Here is a 21132-nt window from a genome sequence, read left to right as displayed (position 1 = left end):
TTCAGGCCATTGACTCTGATTTCAGCCTGCTTTTATTTTTGGAGTTGGTTCAATAGCCTTTGTCCAACGAAGAACAAACTACAGTTGTTTGATTTTGGATGTGTCGAACCTAGATGAGTGGCTTTCGCAAGGTAACGAGCCTCATCTGCCCGAGGGTTCGAACTCGCGACTTTTCAGTTTAGCAACCATGAGCTTTACCGACTCGACCACGCCGACCCCAAAAAAAATGGTTTAATATTTGCGAAATATATATTTATTTTTTTTCAACACAAGTGGCGTAAAACGATTTATAATTTAATTCTTAACCATAATTATGTCACATGCATAAAGTATCTCCGTTAATAATACACAACATGGAAAAACTGACCGTCGCATTTGGTGCGGTCAGTTGTATTAACAGTGTAGCCATCTCGACACGTGCATCTAACGCTTCCAGGTGTATTAATACAATAATGTTCACACACAGGGTTTTTAGCATCGGCACATTCGTCGATGTCTAGAAAAATGTTTGTTTATGAACAGAAATGGTTTATTATCCAGCAAACTAAAAACTGATTTAGTTTAAAGTTTGTTTTTGTTTTTTTTTAATAATATCGTTTACAGTCTATTAAATTTTAAAGATGTTTCTATATTTTAAAAATCCAATATCTTTTTACGATTTTCAATTGAATAGTGTTTTATTTCCATTTACAATTTTAAAAGCCCATTAAGTTATTAATGATGTGTTATTTATATTTAAAAATTAACATATTGGAATTAACACTTAAGTTACACATTTTATTTCCATTTAAAATAAAAGTTGCCAGTCACTGAAGCATTGTATTCAATATAAAAATAAGTAAAACATACCATCACATTTGGTGTGGTCTGTTGTGTTGATTAGGTAGCCATCATCACATGAACAAACAAAACTTCCAGGTGTATTTCTACAGTGTTGTTCACACACAGGGTTGGTGGTATCGGCACATTCGTTGATTTCTGGTTTAAAGTTAGTTAACGATCATTTTTTAAAAATTATGACATCATTAAAACTCTCTTAGGGCTTCTCATTTATGATTTAATACCGTTTATTAACTTTGAAAAATTGTTAATATACTTGCGAACTCTAATAGTCGATCTGTTTTTAACTTAGCTGTCTCGAAAATATTTATTTCTAAAAAATATTTAGAATCTCATATTTATTTGGTTAAATTATTAAAACGAAACGGACCATCACATTTGGTGGGGTCAGTCGTGTTTATGTTGTAGCCATTTCTACACGTGCATCTAAAGCTTCCAGGTGTATTAATACAGAAATGTTCGCACACGGGTTTTTTAGTATCTGCACATTCGTTGATATCTAAAACAAATTGTTTATGAACGAACATAACGTATCATCCAAAACATCAAAAACATATTTAAGTTATAACATATATTCTGCTTATATTTCAATTATTGTATACTTTAATCGATTGGTTTAAATATTTCTTTTTGTTATTTTTTAACTTATTTCATGGTTTAGTTTAATTATAAATAATATTTCCACGTGTTGGTGTATCTTAGGAAATAATAAAAGACAAAAAAAATTAACTGACCATCACACTTGGTAGGGTCTGTTGTATTAATGTTGTAGCCATCTCCACAAGAACATTTAAAACTTCCAACTGTATTTGTACATTTTTGTTGGCATACAGGCGCGGTTGTATTTGCACACTCATTTATGTCTGGAAGAAATGAACGTTTCTAGTATCGTTTTTTATGAAATGTACCAATTGTTAAATTTATATTAACTTGAATATATCGATATCATTTAAAGTTGAAGCTGTAATCAGTCAAGTACACCATAAGAAAATACTGAAATATTTACAATTATTTACAATTTTTTTTAAGGATGAAACGAAATGAGCCACTACAATTTAATATTGAGCTATTCACTTGAATCAATTAAGGAGAAACTAAATTTGCCTCAGATGCTTGACTCACCAATACAATTTTTAGCATCACTGCTACTAATGAAATATCCACGCCTACATGAACACACATAGCTTCCATTTGTGTTGGTACAAATTTGTTGACATGGGCTTTTATTTTTATCACAACATTCATCGATGTCTGAAAATTATTTAATTTTATGGAATGGAAATAGCCAATTTCGTTCAGTTTAAAGTCTAAATTATTCCACTATGTGCTTACTTCACTTTTAATTATATTATTTTTACAATGCGTTTGTTTAAAATTCGTGTTTGCTTTCGTTTAAAATTGTAAAATGATAATTTAAATGCAAAATAAAACATTATATAGTAAAGTAATTGGATGATAAAGCGCACGTTTGCAAATCCAAAATCTCGAACTGAGTCTGCTGACAATTATTTTGTCCACCCAGTTCATCTTGGTATGTGAATTAAATCAATGTGGAATTTATTATTAGGCTTCGGACGTTGGTTTTGTGAATATATTTTCACTTTTGGACGATTCGTTTAATTTGCTCACATATTAGATACTATTTTTCAATGTTTAAGACTTCTTAGTACTATTTTCAGTTTATTTCTAGGAATGCTTTATTTGAGTGGTAGTTGTGGTAAAAGCATAGTTTGTGTGGTATATTATATTAAGGCTTAAATGTTTCAAAGAGTATAGTATTAGTTCTACTGTTAACAATAAGTGCAATGTTTGTATTAAATTTATATTAATATTATGGTCAGTTTACCGTCACATGAGTAGCAATAACATAAGATTTGAAAAAGCATAGGCTATACATTTATAATTGTACTATTCGGGATTAGTTTAGTTAACGATTTTTGCGAGGATATATATTTATATATATCATTTTTTTATTAATAAGGTTGCTTTTTTACACAGATTCTGTGATGTGTTCTAAATTTGACAATTACCTAATGTAACAGTGAGGCATTAAATAAATTGCTTCATGCATTTGGAATTAATATTTAATTTCCGAAACATATATGAGATAAAACCTGCTTAATATACAAAAGCTAGCGTTTTATTTCGTCAATAATGTGGCAAAATGTATTCCGTAGTTATTGAACTATCGGAATTCCGAAATTTAAAATATAAATTCAAATAAAACTGGTGTAACGTAAATCTAAACGCAGTTATTTTAACATTGTGACTCCGGTTTCAGCCAGCTTTTCTTTTTGGATTTGCTTGTATAGCTTTTATCCAACAAAGAGCAAACTACAAGGCAACAGTTGTTTGATTTTGGAGTTGCTGTCCCTAGCTAACGAGCCTCATCTGCCCGAGGGTTGGAAACTCGAGACTTTGTCATTTGGCAGCCATGAGCTTTACCGATTAGACCACGCCGACTCTTAAATGTTTTGATCATTGCGAAATTAAAACTCGCCTTCACATGTGTTTGGTTTTGTTTTACTGATGGCGTATCCAGGTCTACAGGAACATGAGTAGCTGCCAATTGTGTTGGTACATATCTGCTGACACGGTGACAACGATGAGCCTTTACATTCGTTAATGTCTGAAAAATAAATACATGTTGAAGAAAGGGAATAAGAACGTATTTTTTTTTAAATTGTAAAACAAAAATTTTACATTGTTGGATTAAGTCCTACCGTAGTTTCTTGGTGTATTTTGTCCCACGGTTAAGCTTGCTATAAAAGCTACATATAACAATTATCTGTCATTCATATCACATAGTAAAAATTTAAAACAATTTTAAAGAAAAGTTGTTTATCCATTTTTTGACATGACGTTACAACTTATTTTAACCGATGTTGATTGAGACTCACCAGAACATTTGTTTGGGTTAGTTTTACTGATGGCGTATCCAGGTTTACAAGAGCACGAATAGCCTCCAATTGTGTTGGTACATATCTGCTGACATGGAGGCTGATGTCGGTGGGTGCATTCGTTAACATCTAAAAGAAAATACACGTTCATCAAACGCTATAAAGTAATGCATTTTAAAAACGTTTCAACTGTTTTCTTGACATTTAATTCAAACGTATGTTTACACTAATTACACTAATTACACTAATTACACTAATTATACAAAGCTACCTATCTTTGCTAATATTATTAAGTTATTTATTTAGACACTACATATTCTTAAATATAACAAGAGCTATTACTAAAGATATTCATATCTTTAGATGTTCTGATTTATAAATGAAATGGAATTACCCATTTTCTATATACAGCTAAAATCAACATATTTTTAAATAATTTATTTGCATGTGTTTCACGCATCTTTTACTAGATCTGGTTATTTGAAGCATCCTTCTCTAAAATGATAGAGAGCCGATCTGATTTTTATGAAAATGCATGTTTAATCAAAACAAATCTTATATTAAATATCAACACATGTAGCAGTGAACAAAACAATCTTTACCTTAGTAAATATTAGGCAGTGAAGCTTATTACAATTTGATTATAGTAAAATTTACTAAACAGTTTTTTCAAAGATCGTTTCTTTACTATTTTATTGTAAGTCATTCGAATATATTTTTATTTTGTAAATATATCTACCATATATTTTACGTATACAACTGTTTAATAGCTAAACTTTTTAGAGTATTAGCTGTAAACAATATAACTCTACAAAAATAAGACAAAAATAATATATACAGTAAAAATTAGTAAAGTTCCCTGTCAAACCTGACGGTCTATGGAGCAAGTGAAGTAGAGTTCACTTGTTTCTGTGACCTCGGCATATGAAGAGATAGTGTGGTTAGCACTATGCCCAGAAAAATAACATATGGAACGGATTATTGCTGGTATTAAGAGTTATACTTTCTCTACCATCTCTAAACATTGAGCAAGCACGTATATATATATATATATTACCGAGACATCTATAAGGATTGCTCATGCTGATTACGTAGCCATTTCTACATGAACAGGGCCGGCCTCTTTGTAAGTAATGGGTAAAATGCTCACATCGTGGTCTCCAGCACAAAACTGTTGGAATGGAACACACTACAAATTAATCTGTAAAGAGGACCATTTGAGTCGAAGTCTTATTTACTCCTTAATATAATTAAAAATTCTTTTTTTTTAAATAACGTTAATGCTAAAGCACTTAGCGTATGTTCGAGTTGCCAACCAACTGCTTAACACGAATACTTTGTTTTAGTGCTTTAGCAATTGGCAATGTTTCTTAAGTGTTTTTGGTAATTGTTGGTTCTTAATCAAGATTTATCATCGTGTCACAGAGCGTGTATTCGGCATTAAGTTTATAACATAAATGTGTTTGTGATAACTAGTAATAAAGTAAAGTTCCCTTTTCAAACTTGACGGCCTATAGGGCAAGTGAAGTAGAGTTCACTTGTATCTGTGACCTCGGCATATGAAAAGATAGTGTGGTCAGCACTATGCCCAGCCGCTTTTACTTTTCCTAACGCGAGTTAGGTACCCATCAGAGTTGGGTGGACTCAGGGACGTTTTACTGACTTGAACACCGATTCGAACTCGAGACTTGCAGTTTAGCAGTCCAACTATCTACCGCCAGACCACTCCGTCCCCTAATAAGTAGCAGCATGATGACAATAAGTTTGACACCTGAACTGTATAACTTGTTTGTTTAACTGAACTTACATCGTAATTTAATTTTAAAATAGTGTGTGGCTTTTACATTATGGTTTTGCTTTAGTCTTTGACTATATATACATCCTAAACAATTATTTTAAGACAGGTATGGCTGATTTGTGTTATGGAGTACGTTATGCGTCAAATTTGTAGGTAAATTATAAAATATTAAAAACAAATATTCCGTTGTCTTACCGTACATACTTTCTTGTTGCGAATTATGCTACTGCTTAAAGCTAGAAGTACGTTTAGTAATTTTATTACCAATACTAGCGTACCCGACCCCCGCGCGTTGCCGCGGGGATAGAAGAAAGTTTGACGAAATATATTAGGATTTCACCAACGCTTTATCAATTATAATTATATGTTCTTAGACGCGTGACCTACTTTTCTAAAACCTAGAGTGTACATTAATTAATATGGTAGAACACACTTCGGTGAGCGCCTCTGTGTAAGAGCGTAGAGGGGCGCTCTCATGCCCCCCCCCCCCCCGATTACACTACCGCATAGGCGCGGCGTACTACCCCTGGCTCCTTAAAACTAACAGGCGCCATCGGCCAAATAGCATCCTGTTAATAAAGATGCAGATTTCGTCATTCGCTAAAGTGACACAAATGATCAGGATTTTTTTCTTTAACACGTAAACAAATTATTTGACGTGTTTTAAATATCAGTGTGACTGATGCAATATGCTAGCGTTACTAATGGTCTATTATTAGATGCTCGATCTCTATTTCTGACTGGATTGTCTAATAATAGATGCTTATTGCATCATTCGCAAAGTGACGAAACTCTACAGTAGGCTCCTCATATTCAAAAAGTTATTTTTTCATCTGTCGCAAGGTGACGAAACTGTACAGAAGGATTTCCTCGCGTTACAAAGTTATTTTTAGAAGCCTGTTGTAGTTTTACTGCTGAATATAGTAGTACTCCTTACTCGCAATGCAGGACGCTCGATTAACGGATGCCAAGTGCCAACATAGTCGCTCTAAAACTCTGGGCGCCAAACCGTGTATTGACGAAAGTTGTACCCTATATGGCGCCGCCCATAAGAAACTTTAGTTTTCTTTTTCGCAGAAATATTCTCGGGAGTATTCTCATCTACTCCCTAAAGTTTCATGGTACTCGGATGAACCGCATCCGAGTTTTATTTTTTATGAACCGTGTATAGAGAAAAAAATCGCCCCCCCGGTGGTGTGCCGCCCTTGCAATATTAAACAATATTTTTTTGCAGAACCCTACCATTGAGTGATCTAATCATCTCCCCAAAGTTTCATGGTACACGGATGAACGGTGTGAACCCGAAATTTTATAAACCGTATATAGAGAAAAATCGCAGCCTCCCGTGGCGCCGCCCTTGCGAAATTAAAAATGATTTTTAAAGAACCTTTCCCTAGAGTTTTATAATGAACTCCCCAAAGTTTCATGCCTATCGGATAAACGTTGTCACTGCAATTCACTTTTATTATTTTTATATACCGTAAATAGAGAAAAATCGGACCCTCCTGTGGCGCCGCCCTTGCGAAATTAATTTTTTTTTTTACAGAACCCTTTCCTAGAGTAGTATAATGAACTCCCTAAAGTCTCATGATTATCGGATGAACGATGCCAAACCAAAATCGACTTTTATTTTTATATACCGTATATAGAAAAAAGCTAATCGCGCCCTGCCGGGGTGCCACCCATGCGAATTTGAAATATTTTTTTTCGCATAAACCTCCCCAGGAATATTCTCAACAACTTCCTAAGGTTTCATGCCTATCGGATGAACGGTGTCATTGCAATTCACTTTTATTATTTTTATATACCGTAAATAGAGAAAAATCGGACCCTCCCGTGGCGCCGCCCTTGCGAAATTAAAAATGATTTTTTTTACAGAACCCTTCCCTAGAGTGGTATGATGAACTCCCCAAAGTCTCATGGCTATCGGATTAACGATGCCAAACCAAAATAGACTTTTATTTTTATATACCGTATATAGAGAAAAACAAATCGCGCCCTACCGGGGCGCCACCCCTGCGAATTTGAATTTTTTTTTTTTCGCAGAAACCTACCCAGCAATATTCTCCACAACTTCCCAAAGTTTCACGGCGATGTGATAAGAGGTGTAGCAATGCATAAAAGACAAACAAACAAACAGACTCACAAACATACATTGCTTTTTATATATATATAGGCCTAGATAGAAGAAGCGAATGTTAAAACTGAACTTACCATGTTTAAAACCTAAGAAGGCAAGACATACAACTGATAAGTAAATTTGTGTACTTGTTAGTGGCATGTTTCCGGTGTCGCACTGCGAAAAATGAATTTATTTAAAAAACAAATTGTTAAAAGTAACGGTGTTCATTTAAACTCATTATTTTGTGTAGTGTAGGTTTATACTCCTTATTTCATATCTAACAACTACGATAATCTACACATTCTAAAACGAAATAAGCTTAATATATTTTATGTTTTTAAATATTCTAATATCATATATGAGGGCTTTTTTTACAAGTTTAAGAATTTTTCACAGAGTAGGTGATGAAATTTTCGAAACGCATGACTATTTCATAACACAGAAATGAACACATACAAACTAGCATTACTTAAATAATGTGTATAATAAGCATTGATAAACATATTTATCTTGAAACTAAAATAACAGATGAGGTGGCTTAAAAAAAAGAATATAAATATATATATATATGTATATATATATATATATATATATATATATATATATATATATATATATATATATATATATATATATATATATATATATATATATATATATATATATGATACGCGACTAATTAAAATGTATACGATTAAAAATTAAAGCCATTTCTAAAGTATACATTTAATCGTCATAATCGTTCTTAGTTTACATTTGCAGCAATTTCTAAAGAACTAGAGTGTGCGATTTGTCCGAGTGAAATATTTACACGGTCTTAAGTCTTGTTGCAATTTCTTACACTTATTATTCAGTATACTATACTATCACAAAATGTGCGAGCATATACTATTGTCGACCATATTTTTCGTTTTCAAAATAGGGTTGAATAATTTCTTTTGTTAACTTTTAGCCGGCCTGAATTTTCGTCGTGTAAATATGTATATATGTATAAGTAAATTATACGTATATAGATATGCTAATTTTTAAATATTTATTTATTTCACAATAGATAACAATGTTTGACAAGTAGATAGATTATAATAATGTAATTTAATTGCATATGTGATATACAAATTTTATGTCAAAAAGATAGTAACTTTCTACAATATAAAAAAAACAACTATCATTTAAAATTGAATGTAATATAAGTAACTTACTAACCTGTGTTAACTCAATGTTAGAAAATGGCAGACACCTAAATCAGCCCTTTGCAACAGAACAGCTTCAAGCTTGAGCCGGCACTGTTGTATTATCACCACAGAGCAGATTAACCTATTTAACACTTTGTCGAGGCCACTTCTTGATTTACCAGACCGTAGTTAATTTAAAAAAATGTGCAGTGGTGTACACGTATTATGTCACTCTGACATTTCCGTGCAATAATTGCATTGCATATAATCCATCAACACTATTGAGCTGTCTAAAAATAAATCTTAACATTTTATTTAATGAATTCAAACATTCCGATGCATTATTTGTGTGTTCATTAACACGAATAGTTAAGTGCATCAAGTTTATTGCAAGTGTTACGCCTTTAACAGAAATAAGTCAAGCGTGGCACTTATGTGCGTATGTTTGCTGTGAATGGAATGTGTGGTATATGGAGAGATGTTACAAGAATGGGATATAGAAAATATATATTAATATATGTAATGTGCATGTGCGCGTCTACGTCTGTGTCTACGTCTGTGTCTACGTCTGTGTCTACGTCTGTGTCTACGTCTGTGTCTACGTCTACGTCTACGTCTATGTCTATGTCTATGTCTACGTCTGTGTCTATGTCTATGTCTATGTCTATGTCTATGTCTATGTCTATGTCTATGTCTATGTCTATGTCTATGTCTATGTCTATGTCTATGTCTATGTCTATGTCTATGTTTATGTCTATGTCTATGTCTATGTCTATGTCTATGTCTATGTCTATGTCTATGTCTATGTCTATGTCTATGTCTATGTCTATGTCTATGTCTATGTCTATGTCTATGTCTATGTCTATGTTTATGTCTATGTCTATGTCTATGTCTATGTCTATGTCTATGTCTATGTCTACGTCTACGTCTACGTCTACGTCTACGTCTATGTCTATGTCTATGTCTATGTCTATGTCTATGTCTACGTCTACGTCTACGTCTACGTCTACGTCTACGTCTACGTCTACGTCTACGTCTATGTCTACGTCTACGTCTACGTCTACGTCTACGTCTACGTCTACGTCTATGTCTATGTCTATGTCTATGTCTATGTCTATGTCTATGTCTATGTCTATGTCTATGTCTATGTCTATGTCTATGTCTATGTCTATGTCTATGTCTATGTCTATGTCTATGTCTACGTCTACGTCTACGTCTACGTCTACGTCTACGTCTACGTCTACGTCTACGTCTACGTCTACGTCTACGTCTACGTCTATGTCTATGTCTATGTCTATGTCTATGTCTATGTCTACGTCTACGTCTACGTCTACGTCTACGTCTACGTCTACGTCTACGTCTACGTCTACGTCTACGTCTACGTCTACGTCTACGTCTACGTCCACGTCCACGTCCACGTCCACGTCCACGTCCACGTCCACGTCCACGTCCACGTCCACGTCCACGTCCGTGTCCGTGTCCGTGTCCGTGTCCATGTCTGTGTCTATGTCTATATCCATGTCCATGTCAACGACAACGACAACGACAACGACAACGACAAAGTCTACGCCTACGCCTATGCCTGTGCCTATGCCTGTGCCTATGCCTGTGCCGATGCCGATGCCTATGCCTATGTCTATGCCTATGCCAATGCCTTTTTTAGTATCTTTTTATCTCTCTGTAACGGTATTCGATTCTGTATTCGCAACTGTCCTCGTACACGTACACGTACCTTAACACTTACCCTTTAATAACCCGCTGTGATTTTTTTATTATAATGAGATGTATTGTCATATTGTAATCCACAAGTGGGTTAAGTATTTAAAAATAATGATACTCGTAGTTTTAATGATTTATAGTATGTTTAGAATTATATTATATATAGAATAATGAGATATAAAACACCTGCTTTAAGTTCCATTTTGTCAGTCGAGTTTGAAGCGTTACTTGATGCCATGTTGAAAAGTTTTAATTCAACAGACATTCCCTATTTCGCTTGTACAATCAATATTGTGCTTAGCACTATGTATAAGGTAAAAATGTACGTTCTCACGTAATGAAACTATTACAAAAATCAAGTTTATTGCATGTTAACCAGTCTTCTAATTTCAAGTGGGTTTCACAGGGTGCAACTCTTTATGATCGACAATCTAAAAACTAAACAGAACGTCTTGCTTGGCTGGCTACACGCAGGTAAAGCTGCCAACATTTTAAATAGACGCACTTGTTGAATTGAGCAAAAAAGTTCACCCCTTGTTGAGTTTTGATAAAACATACCAGACGAGTAGATTTGAACATATATTGTTGGAACAAGCAAGGATTTATTTTTTTTTTCTTTGTGCGGCAGAACCTGTTAGAATTGACATGAGTTTATTCTATCACAATTTTTAAACAGATTTTAAAGTTCATTTTGTGTTAGAACAGCAACATGGTTGCATGTTGAAAATAGTTCTTGAACTTCACATGTAGAAATATTTGTTTGACTGTATTTTATGAGCTCAGCGAAGCATGTGTGTGTGTGCGTGAATGTGTGCTTGAGATAACACTATTCTCTCTCTTTCCCTCTCTATCTGTCTGTCTATCTCTCTATCTCTTTCTCTCTCTCTCTCTCTCTCTCTCTTCTCTCTCTCTTTCTATGTATGTATGTGAAAGTTTATTTTAACTTTTTAGTGATCTTCGGTTGTGGAATTGGTATTGTACTTGATTTCGTGTGAACATGATAACTTGAGTTCTGTTCCAGTTTGTTAAATGAAATTGTTTAATTATAATATTTTAACTTGGATTATTTTTCAAAGAACGTCTATAATGTGTTCCCATACAAAATATAGTACAGTGGTTCCCAACCTTTTTCGAGTGGCGACCCCCTTTTATAAAAAGTAAGTGACCCGCGACCCCCATAGAAATAAAAAAGTGGAAATTAATAAGCACTAAAAAAAGTTTTTTTTGTAGACTTTCAATAAGCAATTCTCTTGATAACTGTTTTAATAGCATGAGTAAAATTGCATACTATTCACTAAACCTTCTTGGTTAAAGTTTTAATTTTATAAAATTTTGTTAACGCCAACCTATGTCATTATAATTATCTTCATTTTGTTTTTAATCGAAGAATAGTGTTGAAAATATATTCTCGAAAAGTCAATAAATTTTACGTTTGGGTATGAATGGTGAATACTGCACTAAAATTGTGTCTGCAGTTTTTCATCTTACTCGGAATCATTCTGCAAATCAAAGAATTCATCTTGTAATTCATCGGGAATGCTGGCAACATCAAGGGAAGAAGAAAATGGGTAATGCGTAAATGCAGATTTCTTTTTTTTCAGCTCAGAGAAATAGCGCTGCAGTTCGTTTCCAAGAGATTCAAGAAGCCCAGAAATCGCTTCTTTCAAAATGTTAATTATCTCACAATCAGATTCATCTACCACACCGCAGAGTTTCTCAAATTTACAATATTTCCAAGATTTATTTTCTTTACGGATTTTGCAGCTTTGATAAAAATGCCCCGAGATAATCATGGAAAGTTATAATATTCGTTCATATTCCCTGAAGCTTCAGGTTAAGCTTATTTTGATGTACGAACACATCTGCTAGGTAAGATACTCTCTCCAACCACTCTATGTCGTTTTAAGTATACCAAAAGGTCTTGTTTCCTTTGCACTTCCAAGAACAATTTGATTTCAGATTTCAATTCAAAAACACAATTCACGGCATTTCGTTTGACAGCCAGCGTACTGTAGTGTAGAAGAGCAGAACCTCGTGATCTATATTAATGTTTTTGCTCAGTTCTATGAAGGCTCCAAATTTTACATAATTTACGACTTATACTAGCAATGGCGATTGGTGAGGGTAGTGGTTAGGGAGCTAAATCTTTTCTGTTTTCTGAAAGCCCGAATTTGAGCTAAACATAGATGGCGCACCATCCGTACAAACCCCCACAGCCGTTCGAACCCATTTTAATCATCCAGTTTCAAAAAAGGTATTTATTTTCTCCATGCTATCTTCACAAAAGAGCAACTCTTATTTGCTACCATCTGAATGAATATAGACAAAGACCAGCAACTGCGAACACGAACTCACATCTGTTGATTTATCAACTTGAAAAACAAACAATGGTGAAAGCTTAATTTCAATAAAAATGTGTTATTTAACATTTACGTACATGCAGCGTTTGATGAGATTTTCTCCTATTGTTTTTATTTTTTTGCTTGGCATTTTCTATCGCGACTTCATTTGATGCTTGCACAAAAGCTGGTGAAAACTTCCTGATCGATCAAGTCTCTTGCGTTTGCAGATGTTTGGAATGACTCTTCTCAAATGACGTTTTAGTTTTGAAGATTTCAACTGAGAACATCTTTGTACAAGGCGCTTTGTTTCTTCTCTATTACATTTCCAGTGATGTTAATAAAGCCGAATTTCAAAAATTCTTCTAAATATTTTTGTTTTGTTTCAAATTACTAAGGTTTAGTATACCAGTTGGCGACCCCCCAGAAAGCCCTTCGCGACCCCCAGGGGGGTCGCGACCCCCAGGTTGGGAACCCGTGATATAGTATAAAACCATAATCAAAATATACTTTTGAGCTGTGTTTATGTGTGAAAAAATAAAAATGATCGTTATAACGATAGCCATGTTATTAGTTAATACATTTTACAGTTTAAATGGTATTTTACAAAATTAGATAACATAATTAAAACATACAACCCATCATGATCTAACCAAGCTCTACAAGTTGAAAATTTTCTCGTCTTGTTTATCTTGCTACAACGCCCACGTCAATAAATGATATCATGTTTACCTGCGTCTCCCTTAACTACAGATCACTTGTAATGTCTGGAGCTGGCCGACCGTAAAACTTTGCACCCAGTCACCGACACACTTGAACAGTCTAGACGTTATTGCGCTTGAGGTTGTATATAATGTATTGTATAAGCGCTTGATCACGCGGTAACATTTTTATAACCTTTTATATCACCACTCAGGTTTTTCCCACGTTTTCTTTAACTTGCTTTCTCTGTTTGTGTGTTTGTCTTTCCAATCAAATCTTGCGATCGAAATTTCTGGCACTTCCCAGTTAGCTAGCGCGCTGAAATTTTCAGGGAAGCTTTCTTTTGGATGACCATTGAATATTCAATTGTTATTATTACTAAATTGATCAATGGAAACATTTTATTGAGCATTTTAGACCGCTATATAATCTATATATATAATTCTCCTCTGCTAGCCATTAGAAAAAAAACCAGCGACGCGTACCTCGCGCGCAGTGAAGCGAACGATCACATGTCGCCACAGGCTTAGGGGCAGAGAATTTAGCTTGAACCGAGTTTAAACTTACAGGAGCGACGCGTACCTCGCGCGCAGTGAAGCGAACGATCCCACTTCGCCACAGGCTTAGGGACAGATAATTTAGTTTGAACCGAGTTTAAACTTGCACGAGGTAGGCCAGTTTGGGGGAGACGATATGGTCGAGTGGTTGGGCACACGATTGCTATCCCACTCGACACGGGTTCAAATCTATGTGTTCTAGTCAGTAACGTATTCACACAACGTGTTTTTTACGAGTTGTCTTTTTACGAGTTGTCTTTTTACGAGTTGTCTTTTTACGAGTTGTCTTCGTTTACCCAAAAAAAGTGAAAAGATAAAATCGATAGCAAGATTTTAATGCAAACAAACAAAGACTAAAAAGTAGAAAATAATAATCATTAAAAAAGTTTTAAAAAACCCACGTTTTCTGATTGAACTAAAAAGTAGAAAATAAACGCTATACATCACAATAATGCAAGCGATCACTCTACTATAAGCGATCAAAAACGTGGGGCGCCGTGATTTTCTTACAGTTTCTAATACTGTTGACTCTCTACAAGCTCCCTAATAAAAGTCAATAGTATTATCTAATCAATAGTAATATAACTTTTACTTCGGCGCCCCACGTTTTTCATCGCTTATAGTAGAGTGATCGCTTGCATTATTGTGATGTATAGCGTTTATTTTCTACTTTTTAGTTCAATCAGAAAACGTGGGTTTTTTAAAACTTTTTTAATGATTATTATTTATTTTAAGGTATATTAGATGGTTTATATGTATATATATATATATATATATATATATATATATATATATATATATATATATATAAGAAATGTATGTTTGTGTGTGTGTGTGTGTGTCTGTTTGTCTGTCTTTTATGCATTACTACACCTCTCATCACATCGCCGTGAAACTTTGGGAAGTGGTTGTGAATATTCCTGGGGAGGTTTCTGCCAAAAAAAAAAAAAAAATTCAAATTCGCAGGGGCGGAGTGTTCTATAAGAAAATAATTTTTAATTTCACAAGGTCGGCGCCACGGGAGGGTGCGATTTTCCTCTATGTACGGTATATAAAAATAATAAAACTGAATTGCAGTGATACCGTTCATCCGATCGCCATCAAACTACAGGGACTTGATTAGAACACTCCAGGGAAGGGTTCTGTAAAAAAATCCTTTTATTTCGCAAGGGCGGCGCCACAGAAGGGTGCGATTTTCTCTATAAACGGTATATAAAAATAAACGTCGATTGCGGTTTCACGGCGTTATTCCGATCGCCATCAAACTTTGGGGAGTTGATTAGAACATTCCAGGGAAGGTTTCTGTAAAAAAAAATGGTGGGATTTTTCTCTATATACGGTATATAAAAATAAAAGACGATTGCCATAAAACTTTAGAGAGTTGATGAATACTCCCGAGAAGGTTTCTGGGGTGGGAGGGGAGAATAGGGGTGGGTAGGTGGTGGGGAAGATGGGATTTAATTTCGCATGCCCCCCCCCCCCCCCCCCCCCCGGTAGGATGCGATTTGGCGCCCTGCTCTTTCCCGTTAGCGCTATGGTGAAAACGTTCGGTCTAAACAGTGTGATAGACAATGGATAGGATGGGGCGTTACAAACGCTTACTAAATTGAATCAGGCGTGTCCTATGGCGCCCTGGTAGGGTGCAATTAGGCAGCAAATAAAAATGTCTGTTTCGGCCACCAAAGGCTCACATGGGTTGCTGAGGGTCATGTAATACGTTTTATTTTAATAATCAGAAAAATTAACTAAGGTTAGATTATTAACTGGGATGTTTCTTTTTGTCCGTAAAAAAAAATCCAAACAGTTTTGCCACTTTGCGAATGATGCAATTAGCATCTATTTTTAGATAATCCAAACAGAAATTGAGATCGAGCATCTAAGAATAGACCATTAGTAACGCTAACATATTGCATCAGTCACACTGATGTTTAAAACGCGTCAAAAAAATTTTACGTGTTAAATAACAAATCCTGTTCATTTGTGTCACTTTAGTGAATGACGCAATCTGCATCATTGTTAACAGGATGCTATTTTAAGGAGCCAGGGGTCGTACGCCGCGCCTATGCGGTAGTGTAATCGGGGGGTGGGTGGGGTGGGGGCGGCTTCTGAGAGAGGGTCTCTAAGTCTCTGACACATGGGCGGTCAACGAAGTGTGTTCTACCATATTATTTCGGTGAGTGATTAATGTACACTCAAGGTTTTCATGCGGTAGTGTTGGTAAACCCGTGTCCTGATATTTATGATCCAAGCGCAGGCATTGTCTAAGAACATATGATTGGCAACGCGTTGGTGAAATCCTTCTACTATATTTCGTCAAACTTTCTTCTATCCCCGCGGGGGACGGGTACGCTAGTTTAATATATTTTAAATTTAATACATGATAAAAGGAAACAGCTCACAAGCATTGCTGCACAAACAATTAGTCTATCAATTAATTTAATTAAACTAAAGTTAAGTTTTTAAATATTCTATTTGGCGCAGTTTTATTAGTTCTAACGATAGTTTCATAATGACGTTTCTACTGTGATGCAGTTTTAACGTTGAATAAACTATCAATGATATACTTGCGTCATTCTTAATACCAATCATTTATTAGTGCTATTACCCTACAGAAGTAGGGCTTGAAAAATAGAGTATTAGACTCATTATTATGCTCCTCTCCACGGAAATCTTTAGTAAAAGGCGAAAGATTTACGCGTTGTGAAGTGAAACCAGAGTTGCTAATATATGAAAAAAATTTGAACCAGATCTAACTCGAGTACAGATAAAAGTATAGTTTTTCAATTTTTGCATTTACGTTCATTATTTATCAATGCTATGACATTATCAATTTTGTTTACAGTTTTCTTATCTCATTATCTATTAACAAATGAAAACACATATTCTAAAATATAATTTATTGATAAATCGCAAAAATTATGGCAAATATAATATTCGTAATAATTTTAAGCTATATCTTTGAGTTATTTCCCTTTAGGTAATCCCATTAACTCCCTTATGATTTGTGGCTTGTAAAAAGTGAAATATATTAATTAAAATAAAAATAACATCACCCGAGTGTGGTCTATTAGCCTAGTAAAGAAAATACATCTTTTTCATCGCTGTTATTTACCATAAATGAGCTTTTATTTATCAAAAAATAGGTGTGACAAAACGTGGTTCATAAATCTTTACCACAACAAACTTAAGGTTACAACACTAATCAACATAGCCAATTTAACAAACACTAATATTGCAAGTACTGCCATACTACCAACGTAAAAATACAGAAAAAAAATCCATAAAAAACGTTTTAATAACAAGCTTTTATGTAATTATGTACTTAAAGGTAGAAAATAAAGGATTTTAGAAAAACAGGTTCATGCGTCTAGAAGTAGCCTACACATTGTGTGTTAATGAAATCCTCTTAAAAATATTTAGTCAGCCTTTCTTCTAAGACAGCAGAAACGCACTGGAAGGTAAGCTAGTATATATATATATATATATATATATATATATATATATATATATATATATATATATATATATATATATATATATAACTTGCCCATCATATGTCATTCTAATTTATATAAAACCTCATTTATCGGTACTTTTGCATACTTCTACGGAAACATCATCTTTCAACTCAAACAAAAATTTAAAAAAAAAACGATAGATGTGGAAAAGTTTTGAAGAAACCATGTAGGCCTATATGAGATGTCTCAGTCATGTGTTTTCTTTAATTACGTCCCACCGAGCCAGACAGAATTTCCTTCCCAGACTCTTGAAGCACGGCCTGTGATAGGGCGGAGACTTGAGTCCAATTAAAAAGTGATTGGCGAGAAGGTTGAAATTCAAATTGAATGAGTTCCCCCTCGCTTGACTCCAATGTACGTGATGTTGGTTGGTGTTTGTGTGTGTGGGGGGGGGGGGGTGAGTATGTATGTGTGAGGGTGTATGTGTGGGTGTGTGAGGGTATGTGAACTTGATTTAGAGACCGAGAGGGGGTGGGAATTTTGAGTGGTACTGAATTAGAGAATGTGAGAGGTTCTTGAAAAGTTGTGTGGGGTACACGGGAGGGGGGGGGGGTGTATTTGTGTAAGAAACTGAGAAATTGAGAGAGAGATTGCGAGTGTGTAAGTAAGCAAGTGTTTACTATGTAATTATTCGAGTAAGAATACGTTTGTGTGTGTGTGTATGTGGTGGGCTGTGTGTTTTGGCAAGTATGTTTATGTGTGAAAATGCGAGAGTACGTGCATGTTTGTGCAAACTAAAGTTTGTGTAATTGTGTACAAGATGATACTGTATACGATGGGATGTATTAGTCTGCATGTGTGTAAAAATACGAGAGTGTGCGAGTGTATATGAGATAGAGAAAAATAGTTCCGATTGAAGCATATTCAATTCTGGAAGAATGGATTACGTCATCACGTTTGGATTTTTTTTTAGAATATAATACTTTTATTTTCAAATAGAAATATTTACATCAGCATATACAAATGTGCTTGAGCGTTAATCTGTGACATAAATCAGACATGACATTTACAAATATTATTATTACATGAAGAAAATGGTGAACTGTATTAAATGTTTTTTTTAAAGTGGGCTTAAATGAACTATTAATAACTATTCAAATAAAACGACAATTAATAAAAGATCATAATTGCAGAAATTGCTGGTTTGTGTTCTATGAAATACTCTTATAATACTCTTAGAAACAATACCGAATACGAAATCAAACGATTCTAATGGCCTTTATTAACTGTCACTGTATTTTCCTTCTCAATTTAAAAAAAAAATATAATTTCCACTATTTTCTTCCTAAGATTCTAAATCCTTAATTACTCTCATTTGTTACCTCCCTTAGTTTTTTAATCTAAAAATAAACTCTCAGCCCATCACTTCCGCCCGTCCCTCGCCTGCGTCCACAGAGAGACGTCACGCTTTAAATACAGGTTGCCTGTCGGGATCATCAACGATTCTCCCCTAACGTCCGCGTAGCCCACATCTGCTAGATCGTTGACAGTTGCTCAGCACGGACCTAGTTCTGATTTTTTCTTTATTCCAAGATAGTAGATACACTGTTTCCTCCAGTTTAACATGGAGGACGTGACGTCACCGGAAGCTGGCGCTCTCCCAGATATCTAAGATTGGGTGTGAAATGTATTTTAAGAAATAAAGAAGGTAAAAAGATGAATGTAACATGGTATCGATATAACGGAAATGTAGACTTGATGATATATATAAACACACACTACCCGTAATGATATGTTGTATGTTAGTGTCTGGGTGTCTTTTTTTACACTCTTTCTCACTATAGATGTGTCCGTTTGAGTTAGTGTGGATGTTTGTATATGTGTGAACGTTTGGGTATTTATTGTTGTGTGTGTATGTGTGTTTGTGTGTTCATCTTCATTTACGTATACGTGTATTTATATGTGTCTATGCATATCTATGTGTGTGTGAATTCGATCGCACGTGTTTGTGAAAGTGTGTGAGTGCGTGCGTGCGTGCGTGGGCGTGTGTGTGTGCTTGTAAAAAACAGTCTTCTAGCTCTCATTCATAGATAGTTGTTTTTACAAAAAGACTATGCGTAAAATTACAATTCACGTTCATCGTAATTTACCGTAACACGACAATACCCAACAATAAAATCGGTTCTCTTCGGTTCTAAGTTTTAAATCAATAAATGTTGACATTACACCAAAAGAAAGGGAAGTAGGATACAGACTGATTTTTAATACAACTCCAGTTTCACGAAATTCAAAGTCAAATCAAGATGTTAAAATAACTTGTCAAACGTGTAAACAAAATATACAAGAAACTGAGAAACGCATTTATTTAGATTGTATATTAGTACAGAAAGCAAAGCAAACACTTGCGAAAATATTAAACACCACCAATCAAACAGCCACAACAAATAAAGCAATCACAATTAATTTAATTAACACGACTAGACAAAGAACAGAAGACGAAAACAGACTAGTAGCAACAGCTATTTATATATCGACTGTATGGCAAATTAGGAATAAATCCAGATATTTTTTCACAAAATACACGGATATCGAGTTTTTGCCTTACGTGTAAATGTAAATCGAACAGCAACAAAATCAATAGCTGACTACAAACGTTTTATACGTTTAATATTAAACGCAATCTTAGGTCTAAAACTAAGACTAAATCTATCTTAGGTCATATAAATCAAATGAAGACTGATTCACCTATTGGCACTAGGCGAGAAAAAGTCGTTTATAGGTCTACAACAAATTTGATAAAAATGAAGCCATACGGCAACAAATAAGACACCTAAAAATCTGACTTATTCGATTCTCTTTTAAAACGAAACCATTTCACTTAAAGAAAATTAGTTGGTTGCTGGCACTCAAGGTGACCAGATGAGACGAATCAGCCCCATTAATTTTGACTTCCTCCCGAGAAAAGTTTGAAGCAATTTTATTTTTATTTGGCAGTGCTGAAAAGGTTCACATTCATAGTTAATATACGGTTTGTTTGGAATGATTGTTTCTATAGAACGACGGTTTAGAATACACTTTACTTAGCGACAGGTCTTCATTGAAACATGTTCTACAAAAAGAATATATATATATATATATATATATATATATATATATATATATATATATATATATATATATATATATATATATATATATTTACGGTGCGTAAAATTGCGTGAAAAATTTAAATTTGCCGGATTAAAGCTTAATTGGTGGGGGGGGGGGGGGTATTTACAACTTTCGGTGGAGGTTCACTTAAACTTCAAGGGGGGGGGGGCATTACATAATGTATATGCTGTATCTATACATTGTACATTTTTCAATTTCTTCCTCGGGAAGGGATGAGGCTTTTACCTTGCCCCGAGAGATATGCCCGACTTAAGATGATTAAAACAATGTTTTCAACCCTCTTCATTTTAAAGCTTTAGGTACAAAGCTTATGCTTTACAGTTATCTTAATAGTTTATGCTATTAACTCTTTAA

The 21132-nt window shown here is 34.5% G+C and overlaps 1 protein-coding gene, 1 long non-coding RNA gene and 1 other non-coding gene across 3 annotated transcripts; all 3 read right to left on the bottom strand.

The window, feature by feature from the left end:
* Positions 1-856: 856 nt before the first annotated feature.
* LOC131946749 (uncharacterized) lies at positions 857-2086 on the bottom strand. Its single transcript, XR_009387775.1, has 4 exons — positions 1963-2086; positions 1575-1703; positions 1211-1339; positions 857-978 (listed from the first exon to the last, which is right to left on the bottom strand). It is a non-coding gene; the product is annotated as an uncharacterized LOC131946749 (long non-coding RNA).
* Positions 2087-10083: 7997 nt separating this feature from the next.
* On the bottom strand, positions 10084-12331 carry LOC131946756 (uncharacterized; the record flags this gene model as incomplete). Its single annotated transcript, XM_059307682.1, has 2 exons — positions 10084-10158; positions 12257-12331. Coding segments are annotated over 2 exons (150 nt in total), but the record flags the coding sequence as incomplete, so codon positions are not given.
* A 4421-nt stretch (positions 12332-16752) lies between these two features.
* LOC131946770 (U5 spliceosomal RNA) lies at positions 16753-16869 on the bottom strand. Its single transcript, XR_009387778.1, has one exon. It is a non-coding gene; the product is annotated as a U5 spliceosomal RNA (small nuclear RNA).
* Positions 16870-21132: the final 4263 nt, after the last annotated feature.

Source organism: Physella acuta, unplaced genomic scaffold (genome assembly GCF_028476545.2).
Source record: "Physella acuta isolate Inbredline_101_S28 unplaced genomic scaffold, ASM2847654v3 ptg000570l, whole genome shotgun sequence".
In the NCBI taxonomy this organism is placed as follows: domain Eukaryota; kingdom Metazoa; phylum Mollusca; class Gastropoda; family Physidae; genus Physella; species Physella acuta.
The sequence above is the reverse complement of the archived record's forward strand: the minus strand, read 5'-3'. Positions and strand labels throughout refer to the sequence as shown.